Source organism: Frieseomelitta varia, unplaced genomic scaffold, assembly GCF_011392965.1.
Source record: "Frieseomelitta varia isolate USP_RPSP 00005682 unplaced genomic scaffold, Fvar_1.2 scaffold_428, whole genome shotgun sequence".
In the NCBI taxonomy this organism is placed as follows: Eukaryota; Metazoa; Arthropoda; class Insecta; order Hymenoptera; family Apidae; genus Frieseomelitta; species Frieseomelitta varia.
The window spans coordinates 1-15040 of NW_025110177.1; the positions used below are offsets into that span (position 1 = coordinate 1).

At 31.2% G+C, this 15040-nt stretch overlaps 2 protein-coding genes across 2 annotated transcripts; both read right to left on the bottom strand.

Annotated features, from left to right (window-relative positions):
- Positions 1 to 3: 3 nt before the first annotated feature.
- On the bottom strand, positions 4 to 8499 carry LOC122531920 (alpha-N-acetylglucosaminidase; the record flags this gene model as incomplete). The annotated part of the gene is made up of 12 exons (XM_043660234.1): positions 8330 to 8499; positions 6801 to 6964; positions 5909 to 6087; positions 5631 to 5849; positions 4645 to 4872; positions 3090 to 3153; positions 2876 to 3021; positions 2385 to 2469; positions 1123 to 1272; positions 667 to 809; positions 428 to 587; positions 4 to 165 (listed from the first exon to the last, which is right to left on the bottom strand). Coding segments are annotated over exons 1-12 (1782 nt in total), but the record flags the coding sequence as incomplete, so codon positions are not given.
- Positions 8500 to 9373: 874 nt separating this feature from the next.
- Positions 9374 to 14312, bottom strand: LOC122531938 (mitochondrial amidoxime-reducing component 1-like; the record flags this gene model as incomplete). Its single annotated transcript, XM_043660274.1, has 7 exons — positions 9374 to 9910; positions 10689 to 10760; positions 10971 to 11176; positions 11261 to 11384; positions 12241 to 12492; positions 13762 to 14165; positions 14247 to 14312. Coding segments are annotated over 7 exons (1305 nt in total), but the record flags the coding sequence as incomplete, so codon positions are not given.
- Positions 14313 to 15040: the final 728 nt, after the last annotated feature.

Sequence of the window (15040 nt, forward strand, 5' to 3'; positions counted from 1 at the left end):
GAATGATTCTACTAGAGCACCGTAAATTTCATCCGCTTTGAGTTGAAGAGCTTGTCTAGTTACGTCAACCACATCGTGTCTATAGAGAGTGCTGTTTTGTCTTCCGTGTCTTGCTTGGAGGAACAGATGCCAAGTATGGTAAAAGGTCTCCGAATCGTACCAATTCTATGCAACGTTCCATGTCACTTAGTAAATAATTAACGAAGTCTAAGTAATTTTTGTCGAGGGGGAAAGAAATTATTGCATTAACACGACATTGGACTCTAAAGGTAATGATTATACATATTTTCTAATCATTGTGTAAATCTTTGTCAAAGGTATGTACATGAAGCGACGACCACGTCTGTCGTACATTTAAATTACTATTGCTGCAGCTTTGAAACTGTGTAAAGGAAAATGTAATAGAATGATAATGAAGCGAGCTTACCCACGGCAGCTGATTTAAGCTCGGTCGCCTTGTAATCACGTATTTCCCTCTGATTTTCCGGGTGCCTGAGAAATTGTACACGGTTCTACCCAAATTCTTCCATGCTGCAACAGCGTACTCGTTCCACGCGCCGTATCTTCGACTGGCGTAATCTTCTAGCCTGAAAACGTTACTCTTTCACTAGGAAAATTCTTCTTTAATGAGGAGATCTCAATCTCTGTGCATGTGTATTTATTTACCAATTGTCCAAGTTGACGGGTTCCTGGCGATAGGCCATCTCGTTCATCAGCTCGTAAACAACGTAATTTTGATTTATGCCTTCTGGTGTCAAGCCTGTCCCGACCATTGTACTGCCTTTCATGTTTCTTCCTTCGAACACTCGCTGAAAGATAACCGGTAGTCGCGCAGATTAAACAATTAAAAAGTAATTGAAAGAATTAATAAATTTTCGAAGCGTACGAAGTGAAGTTGAATAATTGGAATAATTTTGTCGCCCGAGGTCATTTTTCAAACGCGTTCAAATTTGTTTCAACGCGAGATCGTAGCAGCAAGTAGCCAAGTAGTAGGCAGAAATCGTTTTGTATTTTTTATAGTTATGTCCAACCGAGTGTTATAAATATTTTCTACTTGTAACCAAGAATCTGCTACTATTTTCTTTTGTATTTACAATTACAGCGCATCCGTGAGAAACTTACGCGATTAATAATTTGAGCCGATCCGAACATTCCGAGAGTGCCGCCGAAATTGTGCAGCATGCACCAAATAAATGGCTGCCCATAGTAGGACTTCAGTCTGTTGTACTGTGGGAATTGTTCCGACTGAAGGTCCAACACGATCATTCTTCCCTAAATTGAGAATAGATATTGAGAGGAATATTGAATGTTTCTTTTGAATTTTTCAGATAGTTCATTCGAACGCGTTGCAGTCTCACCCTTTCAGATATAATAATCGGGTGATTCGCGATTTCTCTCTTATTTCAACACGTTTATTTCAATTTTATTTTATTATTTGTTCTTTTATTTTATTTCGTTTTGTTACTGAAGATTTATTTCATTTTTTTGAACATTTGAATACTCTGGAATTTTCTTTTACAAAATGTTTTTACTAAACACTATGCCTGTTTCACCGAGGTTTCTACACTTCTGTGTAATTCTGTTTCTACGATAATGCTTCGTAATTCTAGGCGATATATTGTATGGAAAAATATTAAAGTAAAGTAAATAAAACGGGTTAAATGTATTCATAAAAAATACTAGAGAAAAGTACTGAAAAAATGGGGTGAATGTATTCACAGAAAAGTATTAAAGTAAAGTACTAAAAAAAGGGTTAAATGTATTCACAAAAAATACTAGAGTAAAGTACTAAAAAAAGATTACATGTATTCACAAAAAACACTAAAGTACTAAAAAAGGGTTAAATGTATTCACAAAAAAATACTAGAGTAAAGTACTAAAAAAAGGGTTACATGTATTCACAAAAAACACTAGAGTGAAGTACTGAAAAAAGGGGGTGAATGTATTCACAAAAAATACTAGAGTAAAGTACTGAAAAAAGGGGGTCAATGTATTTACAAAAATACTAAAACACTACAAAAAGAGTTAAATGTATTCACAAAAAATACGAAAGTAAAATATTAAAAGAAGGATTAAATGTATTCACAAAAAATATTAGAGCAAAGTACTGAAAAAAGGGGTAAATGTATTCACAAAAAATACTACAGTAAAGTATTAAAAAAAGGTTAAATGTATTCACAAAAAATACTAGAGTAAAATACTAAAGAAGGGTTAAATGTGCTCATAAAAAATACTGGAGTAAGATACTAAAAAAAAAAAAGTTACATGTATTCACAAAAAATAATAGAGTAAAATACTAAAAAAAAAAGTTACATGTATTCACAAAAAAAAAAAAAAAAAAATACTAGAGTAAAGTACTAAAAGAAAGGGTTAAATGTATTCACCAGTGGGACAGAAGTTAAGAAAGCCTCGACTCTCGGTTCTGTCCAGAAAGCAGCATCGTGGACGAACAACCATCCTTGCATTAACCTTGAAAACATAATAACATTCACTTTCGTGCATCGGAAAATAGCGAAACGCATGAGTTAAAATTGTTTCCCAAATTTGCAAGCTGTAGCATCAGAGATATTATACTGCCGATCAAGAATTGAAGATCGTTACGTGCGTTTTGTAGTTATCAGAAATTATTTACAAAATTTCAACTTAGGTTTTCAAGCTTTCTCGTCAAACGTTTATCGAGGCAAAGAACATTATTATTATTAAACTGTGGAATTGATCTCCCGTTTGTAATAAAATTGACGATTCATTGTCAATTTCCAATTTCAGATAACGGAGCGAGGGAAGTAATTCTAAATTTTCAGCCCCTTCGCGCAAATTATTAAAATTGTTAATGAATCGACAGCTAAATTAACAGATTGTTAATACATCGCGATACCATATCGCCTGTGGATCAACGTTGATCATTGCTTGGAAGATCGAGTGCCCCACATTTCTCAGAAATCTCAGCTCGCTGGTGTACGGCTCGTTCTCGTTGAAAGTGTCGCAGTTGTAAACGTGATCGGTGCCAAATTCCTCGATGTACTGAAAGAGAGGCATCGTAAAACCATCATTCACTCGACAGAGTATTTTCTTTCTGATTTTTCGCCTACCGTTTGCAGAAACAGTTCTCCGATTCTTTGAAACAGCGGGTCCGTCGGTTCCAAGAGATACGGACTGAAAAAACGTGATAAGACAAACGTGATAACATCTCAAAACAAAGTCCAAAATGTACGAAAACTGGTCTGTTCGCGCGATTATTAATAATAATTATTAATAATAATAATAAGAATTATTATCGATTATCTCTGATTGACAAAGATTACAGTAAAGACGATCAAATCGATGAGGAATATATCGGCGAATCTTATCATTATCGATTAATTAATATTATCGCGAAAATCTGCACAAAGTAAGCTCGTCGTATTTTGACTTTCTTATTATCAAAATTTCGTTTATTTTAATAGTGATTAATTTTAATGAACAAATAATGAACAATGACAGAATAATAATAATAATACTATGAACAATGATAAAATAATAATAATAGTATGAATAATGATAGAATAATAATAATACTATGAACAATGATAGAACAATAATAATACTATGAACAATGATAGAATAATAATAATACTATGAACAATGATAGAACAATAATAATACTATGAACAATGATAAAATAATAATAATATTATGAACAATGATAGAACAATAATAATACTATGAACAATGATTGAATAATAATAATACTATGAACAATGATAGAACAATAATAATACTATGAACAATGATAAAATAATAATAATAGTATGAATAATGATTGAATGATAATAATACTATGAACAATGATAGAATAATAATAATACTATGAACAATGATAGAACAATAATAATACTATGAATAATGATAGAACAATAATAATACTATGAACAATGATAGAATAATAATAATACTATGAATAATGATAGAATAATAATAATACTATGAATAATGATAGAATAACAATAATACTATGAATAATGATTGAATAATAATAATACTATGAACAATGATAGAACAATAATAATACTATGAACAATGATAAAATAATAATAATAGTATGAATAATGATTGAATGATAATAATACTATGAACAATGATAGAATAATAATAATACTATGAACAATGATAGAACAATAATAATACTATGAATAATGATAGAACAATAATAATACTATGAACAATGATAGAATAATAATAATACTATGAATAATGATAGAATAATAATAATACTATGAATAATGATAGAATAACAATAATACTATGAATAATGATAGAATAATAATAATACTATGAATAATGATAGAATAATAATAATATTATGAACAATGATAGAACAATAATAATACTATGAATAATGATAGAACAATAATAATACTATGAACAACGATAAAATAATAATAATACTATAAACGATGCTAGAACAATAATAATACTGTGAACAATGATAAAATAATAATAATACTATGAACAATGATAGAATAATAATAATATTATAAAATGCACTTCCGTTGAGCATATTTTCTAAAAATTCAAATATTCTTGCAGAGAAGATGCGTAAGATTCATCGATGGTCATTTGTCATTAACATCGCGAAACCACCAATTTTATTATTTCGTTCCTTACCAGCAATATTTATCCGAAAACTGGTTCCAAGCTGTGCTTTTCGTCACGTTGGCGTTCGGGAACAATCTGGGAAAAGCTCTGGGCACGTGGCCAGCGAAAGCAGGAAGAACAGGAATGATCCCCAACTCCCTCATCCTCTGGATGATTCGGTGTTGTAGTCGAAGCGATTTTTCGTGCCACTTCGGCGTTAGAGGGCCACCGAAACCACGAATGTTGCCCATTCTAGACCTAAACGAAAAAATTAGATGAAAATATATGCTCCACTGCGATTTTGAGTGATTTTCAGAATCGTGGCACTCGAATATTTGGTTTAATTGTGTTAATGAGAACCATAGTAAGTGATTCCACACTTGACGAAGAGATTGAATGAAAATTTTGCTGTCAAACGAATTATGTTGTGACAAAGTTATTCTAAAAATCATCAATTTGAACCGAATTTGAATATTTGGTCTTGTTGTGTTAGCAAAAGTACGAATTCACAGTAATTTCTAAATTTAGATGTAACGAAACAATTAGGTGAAAATTGCAGTACACAATGAATCATTCTCATAGAGATTATTTTCAAAATCGTGAATTTGAATCGAATTTGAATATTTGGTTTTATTTATGTTAGCAAAAGTACGAATTCACAATAATTTCTAGATTTAGATGTAACGAAACAATTAGGGAAAAATTGCTGTACACGATGAATCATTCTCATAGAGATTATTTTCAAAATCGTGAAATTTGAGTATGTGTCAACTGTGTCAACTGTTAATGAACTTATGGATATATAATGTTATGACTTATTTATATTATAACTTACGAGAGATGTTATTCTAAAAACCATCGAACTCGAATATTTGGTTTGAGCCTGTTTCGTGGAAATATGTATTCACACGAGTGTAATATAATTCAATAAAATGTTCGTCACCACAAAAAGTGTTCTCGTGAACGTGAAGAATTGTACGATGACTATTGCAGCGAAGAATACGACGAAAGATTACCAAGGTAAAAACGCTGGCCCGCCAAAGTGTTCATTAATCTCGTCTGAAGTGAAATTCAATTGGAGGTATACTCTCTGCCAGATAGCCTCTTGCCCGTTAAAAGCAAGAGCCAAATTGATTCCATTAAGGGCCATCCAGTCGATGTTCCTTTCCCAATGTTCCCATTGCCACCATGCGGAGGTATAACCAAGGGTGCACACGTTCTGATAATACCTAAATCTGTGAAACAACCATTGAAAATTCCGTTTTACCTATGTCTTTTTATTAAAATCCTATACCTGTCGTTGGACGTGACTTTCACTCGAACGTCTGGCAAAGTCGGCGGAAGTTCGATCTGACTTCCCTCCCACGAAACGTGAACGTTGCAATAGTTCTTCAGGTAGTAGTGCAGACCCCAGGCCAAAGCCACGCCGGAACTGCCTATGATTTCCACTTGATCGAGCACGTTCTTCTTGATCTAATATTGAAAATTTGAAACTAGAATTTTAGAATATTGAGAATTAAAACTAGAATTTTAGAATTTTAGAATTTTAGAATTTTAGAATTTTAGAATTTTACAATTTTACAATTTTACAATTTTACAATTTTAGAATCTTAGAATTTTAGAATCTTAGAAGTTTAGAATCTTAGAATTTTAGAATCTTAGAATTCTACAATTTTACAATTTTACAATGTTAGAATCTTAGAATCTTGGAATCTTAGAATCTTAGAATCTTAGAATCTTAGAATCTTAGAATCTTAGAATCTTAGAATCTTAGAATCTTAGAATCTTAGAATCTTAGAATTTTAGAATCTTAGAATTCTAGAATCTTAGAATTCTAGAATCTTAGAATTTTAGAATCTTAAAATTTTAGAATCTTGGAATTTTAGAATCTTAGAATTTTACAATTTTACAATGTTAAAATCTTAGAATCTTAGAATTTTAGGATTTTAGAATTTTAGTATTTAGATATTGAAAATTAAAACTAAAATTTTTTACTGACTAGAAGTTCATCGGTCATTATAACAATACAGAGATTACACTCTGTGTGTCAAGTGCAAGAAGAGAATATAGGAAAATAAAGTCTATCGTGTTTTACGGCGCCAACCGGAAGCACACTTCCTGGTCACCAATATCTATTAATTAATATAATAATAGAAGACAAATCAGCAATATGTAAAGAAAATTACCAGAAACGTGTCTTTTCCTATAGGACCGAGTTCGGGGATCACGATCATCATGAATTTCCCGGCATGGTTTTGCCCCAACAGTCTTTCAGCAACGCCTCTGGCCGCCTCAGCCTGCACTTCCGGTGAAGTCTGAGGCATAATGTGACCGAGAGTATGCTGAAATGCTATTCAAATTTCCTTTTTACATGAAATTTACGTTCGAATTATTTGCAAGGAAATTGTAATTAAAACGTGAAATTTAACGTTTAATGTTAAATGTTGTTATAAATAATATTAAATTAATACCCTATTAAATATTACTATAATATTAAATATGAATATTATATCGTTTGAAGCAGAATTTTCACTGAAACGTGATTCAAAATTATTTAGAAACAAGTTAGAAATTTGCTTCACATCTTGCTTTTCATTTCTGTTAGTTCGTTCAATTCATTCTCAAGTACTCTTGACTTATTCCTTTTATTTAATCTCACCACTTAATTATACTAGCCAGCAAACCTGTAATATCTAAATTTCACGATCGCTCTTCGTTTGAAGACAAAGTTCAAATTAACAGATTGATAGTAAAATCGAAAATCAACATCGATAACAGAATGGTTTTATCATCATCTCAAGAAATGAGACACTATGGAAAATTTTCCAAGAAAGGTGCAATTTCGCACGCGAAATGCCAGAAAATATAAATAGAAAGACTTTTGAAAAAAAAATACCACCGTCGGTTTCAAAAGAAATCTTTCACAAATCTATAAAGAAAAGAAAAGTTAGAACGTTTTTAATCAGCCCGATTGACTGATTTTTACGAATTTAATAAAATATATATTGATTATATTAATTAAATTATGAATTATAAATCATTGATTCAAATATATTATTATATATATTTTTTAATATATTATTTTAGTTTTTTATATATTATTTAAAATATTTGAATATATAAATATTGCTATTTGAAATATTTAAATATGTAAATATTGCTATTTGAAATATTTAAATATGTAAATATTGCTATTTGAAATATTTAAATATGTAAATATTGCTATTTGAAATATTTAAATATGTAAATATTGCTATTTGAAATATTTAAATATGTAAATATTGCTATTTGAAATATTTAAATATGTAAATATTGCTATTTGAAATATTTAAATATTGCTATTTAAAATATTTAAATATAAAAATAGTGCTATTCAAAATATTTAAATATAAAAATAGTGCTATTTGAAATATTTAAATATAAAAATATTACTATTTAAAATATTTATATATAATATTTAAAATATATAATTCTCTATATATTTTATATGATTTTTAAAATATACAATATTTTATATATTTTATATATTATTTATTGATATATAATTTTCTTTTCAAAAGTATTTTTTAAAATTTCCTAGTAGAAATTTGAAGATTTCATTCACATGAAAATTCTGACAAAGACTTTTTGCAAGAAAATTGAAAAATCTCCTGAAAGCGAAGACTGTGACACGAGGATCGTGTGCGTACACGAGATTTCCAAAAATTCTACTTACCATCTGGCTTTGGACTCTGACAGAAAACTGTCAGATATCCAGAGGAAAGAACGACGAACGCCAGTAATGAATGGATCGACATCACTGCACGTAATGCGTAAATGTATCGCGTCTCGAAGAATGAAACCACCGACGAGGTACGAGATGAAACGACTGAAAGAGATGGAAGTCGTTAACGCATTTACTAGTCTCTCCCTTCTCCTTCGCCATTTCTCCTTATCTCACGAGGCCTCTGACCACTGTGTGATTGCCAGTAGTCCGCGTAGTGCAATTATGCTCGCGTCACTCATCTCGGGATCATCTTCATCTTTCGTTCGTCTCGTTCGTCTCAGTGAGTAAATCAATTTTTCAACTATGAGTAAAACTATATAACGACGATCGAAGCACGAAAATTTCATTGAAATAAAATGAAAAGAGAAAGAAAATAGAAAATATTTGTGGTACAACGGAGTACGAGAGTTTTTATTATTTGTTACATTTGAATCTCTAAAAGTGTGCACTGTTTCGCATAAAATATTGGCCATTTTGACCAGTTTTGATCGATGAACCTCAAATTGTCGTGATAGATTCGAGGTCGTTTTAATCAAATTATATAAAAATGAAGTGGATTTTTTGGAAAATAAGTGAGAGCGATAAAGCGAATATGTGTTCAAATTTAAAAAATTGGTTGATTCGAGTCTTTTTTGAATCGTCAATTCCTTTCTTTAGTGCTTCGTCATTTGCAGAAACAAAAAAAAAAAGCAGCATAGAGTGAACAAACAACTTCTTCCTAAAGTAATTGCACAAAATAATCGTAAAATTATACTAATTTCCTTTATAAAAAGAATTCAATTTAGCCTACCATCTTTTTAAATTTCCATATTTCTAAAAATATTTTCTCATTCTCGCAAGTGGAAGAACAATTCAAAACCTTCGTAAATTTTATAACGAGCCATCCTTCCTCGACATAATTACGCAATTCAAGAATTTCATGACAAATAATTCTTCGAAAGAAGAGAAGTTTCGAGGAGAAGATTCACCTTCTCAGGTGTAATGTACGCAGACTTTCTATAACAATCGAAAACTTTATTCGACGCGAAACAGCTTTTGAACATACTTCCATGACGTTCCAAAATACACGGGACCATAAACATCGAATGAGAACCGGTCCCAATTATTCTAGAACAACCGATGTACACGTAACAATAATTAACAATAAATCGAACGTACAAATCGCGCGTTTATATTGTCTCGGAGTCTCTTGAATGTTCCTGGAATCGCTCTCGATTGAACTGGCGCGTTGAGAATACTATATTTCATACCTGTTGCTATATATTGACATTTTTCAGAGCGATTCGAGTGTCTACTTTCAAAGAGAAAAGGCCATTTTTAGAAAGCGATTTTAAGTTTCTCGTTTTCGTCTATCTCGGCTTTGCTTCTTCTTCTCGGTGGTTCAATTCCACTGGCGAGCCACTGGATCGGTGAACAAACACCTCGTCGCCGATCTTTACGCTTCCTGGGACGTACAAGCCGCAATATATTCCCATCATTGGCGCCTTTCCCTCCAGAGATATCCGTTCTGGATCGGCTTGCTGCCTGAAACTGCGAATTATTAGAAACCAATTCGATAAAAAAAAGCTAGAGTTTTTCGATGAAAATTGATTTGGGACTAATTTTGAAAATAATTCGTTGGATGAATCTTGAATTAATTTTCTGATTGATTAAATTTTAAAAGTGATATTGAAATTAATTCTGATATTTCTTCGTTATTAATTCTGACAAATTAAATTTAACTTCGTTTTCTGATAAACTAACTTTCAAACTAAAATTAAGTTTAGTTTCCGAGTGATTAAATTGAATGAGAGGCAAATTTCTGAAATTAATTCTGATATTTCTTCTGACTACTAAGTTAATATTTAAACTACTTAATACTTAAACTAAGTTAATATTTAACAAAAGTTAAATATTAATATAATATAGATATAATATAAATGTTAATATATATAATATAAATATTAATATATATAATATTATAATTATAATATATATATATATAATATAAATATTAATATAATATTTAAATCTTAAATATTAATATAATATTAATATAATTATATGTGAAAATTCTTAGATTATCTTAATAAATAGATTACGAATTTTTGTGCAAGGACAATTAAGAAAAGAGGAACCTGAATGTCTGATAGGTTTGTTTCAACCACTTCAAAGTTACGAAGAATATTGTATCTTTCTGTATTTTATATATTTTTAAGTATCATTTAAATATTTCTTTTTTCTATCTTTAAATTCTCTTCAAACACGCACAAAAATCCGCAGCCTATCAACAGAAAGTGATATGATCTTCGTTTTATATTATATTTACGATTTCAAAGTTTTCAACGGCTCCTCCTTGTCCATTACACCATTTTCTGGATTCAGGCCCACTAGTTTACACCTGTGAGAATCAATTTTTATCACGAAATGAATTCTCAATGTCCTAAAGAATTATTTAAATAAATATTATTATTTAAATAAAAGTTATTAATCATTATTAAATAATATTACTAATTATATTAATTATATAAATAATATTATTAATTATTATTATATCTCAATGTCTGAAAGAATTATTTAAATAATTATTTGAAATATATTTTTACTGTACCGTGTGCAGGGCTTGACGTTTCTGATCACCACTCGTTCGCCGATTTTTATCCACTCCCACTGATCCTCCTCGAATGGTTGTTGCGTGGACACCAAAATATTTGGACGGAATTGTAGAGCAGGCACTGGTCTCTCTAGTTTCTCGTTCAACTGCTCCATCGACCGCGTGGTCATTAGCATGTAGCTGGCCAAATCGCTGAACAGGCCCTAAAGAAATATTTCTTTCGTTGGTAGAGAGGAAAAAGATTCCAAAAAATGAAGAAGAAGAAAAAAAATGAAAGAAGCAATTACAGTGTCTTCGTTCCTAAGTGTTTGGTATACTTTGGTGAACTTCTTCCACGGCTCGACGAAAACGTTCCTTTTGTCCATCATCGTGTATCCCAATCGAAGACCGGAAGTCGTCCCGGTCAAAAATCTGGAGAATATGTAGATTTCATTAATAAACACTTTGGCTGGTTATAGATTTCAGATCATCTTTCTTTGTCGTGTGAAATTTATTATGAATATTCATTAGAAATCATCTCAATTAGATCTCTAATTCCGATTGATTCTAAAAAAAAAAAAAAAGGTCTAGATAAAAGTTGTGGTAATTATTCGCTAACCGTTCTCTCTTTCATATTCTGTGAAAAGTGCATACAAAATTTTTAATCAGTGAAAACAATTTTTAAGAGTATATAAATTTGAGAGATTACCAATTAATAGAAATTAAAATTTTTGTTAATCTCTTAATCTCCTATTGATAATTAATGTTAATAAGTTAATATTAATATATAATTATATTATATTAATATTATAAATATAATTATATAATATTATATTAATACAATATTTTATATTAATGTAATGATAGTAATATTAGTATATTGATATTCTTATATTATTACATTAATATAATGTAATAATATTAATATTAGTATATTGATATTCTTATATTATTACATTATATTAATGTAATAATATTAATATTAGTATATTGAGATATTCTCATATTATTACATTATATTAATGTAATAATATTATTATTAGTATATTGATATTCTTATATTATTACATTATATTAATGTAATAATATTAATATTAGTATATTGAGATATTCTCATATTATTACATTATATTAATGTAATAATATTAATATTAGTATATTAATGTTCTTATATTATTATATTATATTAATATAATAGCATTAATATTAGTATATTGACATTATTATATTATTAAGTGCAATATATATTGCAACATAAGAGAATGGAGGAGGGAAGATAGACGCAAACCTCGACAACCATTCAGCGGATTCTGTGCCGCAATCGATACACTTCACCGGCTCTCCCCACCACATGGTGCACTGAACGGCTTCAGAAGCGTTCTCCGGGTTCCTTGGAACTTGGAAGATCACGCTGGGCATCCCAACAGCCTCCAACTTCACCTTAGTCTCGTCCACCGCGGACAGGCTCACTAGGATCAACGTTGGATACTGCCTCCCGGTTTGAAAGCGTCCAGTCTCCTCGTTGTACACTAGAAACATTCTGATGAACAGCAGGGGATTCATCTTTGGTCCGTTTGGGAAGGGGGCTCTTGGATTTTATAATCAATGCTCATAATTGGGTCTATTGTATTTAGAATAGTATGTCGCTTTCCTTCAGTGAAACTGATTGGCAATTACATACAAATGCACTTTCATATGGATTTTTTAAATGCTCATGAACATAATTAGAGAAATGGATCGTTTCTTCTGCACAGAATTGTGATTAATATTGTTCTTTGGATATTTCATATATTTTCGCATATTATGCTTAAATATAGATAAAAATCTTACTAATGCTTATCGATGAAAGAAGTACAATTTTTGATGAAGTAATGGAAATGATGGACTTTTATATAATTGTGTGCATGTTGGAGATTCAGGTTAAGGCAAACTTGAATAAAGGAAGAATGATGGTTCTTGGTTAATATTGAGTATTATTTTTACAAAAAATTAGATTAATCGAGTAATCTATAGAGGGTAAATGAATTTTATGTCAAAGCACTTGTGCCTAATATAATATTAAGAGCATCATTGAGTGTCATATTAAGATCAATATCATCACTAAAAATATTAATATGATGCAATATACATAGAAACAAATGTATAATAAATAGTCAAAATTAATATACATATAATGAACGAATTTTGTAACATAACGTGATACATAAACATGATATACAACATAAAGCAATTAATCTGAAATATTGTAAAACAAGGTATATCCCAAAGTTCATGACATACATAGAAACGAATGTAATAATAAATAGTGAAAATTAATCTGAAATACTGTAAACCAAGGTATATCCCAAAGTTTATGATATACATAGAAACGAATGTAATAATAAATAGTGAAAATTAATCTGAAATACTGTAAACCAAGGTATATCCCAAAGTTTATGATATACATAGAAACGAATGTAATAATAAATAGTGAAAATTAATCTGAAATACTGTAAACCAAGGTATATCCCAAAGTTTATGATATACATAGAAACGAATGTAATAATAAATAGTGAAAATTAATATACATATAATAAACGAATTTTGTAACATAACACAATTAATCTGAAATACTAAAGAAAAAAAAAAAAAAAGAAAAAACAAGGATACATATCCCAAAGTTGATGCCTAACATTAACTCTAAAACCAAGGTTCTAAATTAAAAATATTACACTATAACAATACCAATGTAAAGTATGAAATTTTATTTTTATTTATTTAGCATCCCCTACATCTAGAGAATGTTCAGCATCACAAAACGTTTGATTACCTGTCTCTGAGCTTGAACTTGCCCGGATCCCCGCAACTGATTCCCCAATTGGTGAAGTCGCATTCCCTCAGGCTCCTCCCTCGGCCAGACTTCAACGGGTACATGTACAATTCCTGAATTTCGCCAACCTTCTCCCAATTTGGATCTGGCAGTTCGTTAATCGTGTCATCACACGCACGCTCTTCATTACTCTTCTCGCTTTCCCTCGTTCCCTCCTCGTTCTCTTCCTCAGTTCCCTCCGCGTTTGACTTCACCTCGCTGTTAACATCCGGTTTGTTCCTCGACGTCGTCTCATTTTTCGAACTCGGTTTCCGCTTCTCGTGGGACGTGGTCCTCACGGTCCACACTGCAACCACGAGGATGGCCGCGCAGCTGCACGTTATCGCGATAGTCGACCGCCAGTCCTAGAAAAAACACACGACCTTGTGTGAAAATGGAACACGACCCAGTCCGACAGTTGTTAAATAGCGCGTGTAGATATGTACATTTGGATGAGAGAGGCGTTCGTGACGGAGGTTCGAAGTTCGTTTGACAAGATTCTTGTTTTTTTTTTTTTTTTTTTTTTTTTTTTTTTAAAAATTTTTTTTTTTTTTTTTTTTTTTTTTTTTTTTTTTTTTTTTCTTTTTAAACTCTTCTGTTGCCTTGACTAAGTCAGCCTGGCTCCCTTCGTCCCTCTTATTTTTTTATTCTCCACCCTCTAGAAAAAGTCTTGAATCTATCCTCGTTTGCATGCCAGCCTTGTGACATGTCCCCTTTGTCGATGGAGCTACGTTACCAAACACGGCTGCCACTTTGGGAAAATTTGGATTCGTATGGCTCACTGTCGTCCGTTACGTTTATTATCTGTGATTAGATCGTACGCACTTATCACAACACAGCTTTCTTCTTCGTTCTTGTATTCAGAGCTAGATTCTCTTTTTGTTTGTTTTTATTTTTATTATTCAATGACCGAGGTAAGTAAAATTGTCGTCGTTGGTTGTTCGAACGATGGTACCGTAGCTCCGGAAGACCTCGACCGCACTTTTACAACCCAACAAAACGAAATAACAACGATTTCTCCAAAGCGAGCCGATGGTTCCTGTTGTAGTTGACAGCTGTCGTCTGCAGCGAGCTCCGAGTCGAAGAGAATCGGACTGGCCTCCGCTTGAAAGAGCGGGGAAATGACGCGGAAAAGGGGGTTGTTCGTTTGGAATATCTCGCGACCGATTAAACATGCCGACAGTCTCATTGTTCGTGTGACTTCACTAACTTCAAATTCAGCAGAAAATTTTCACTATTC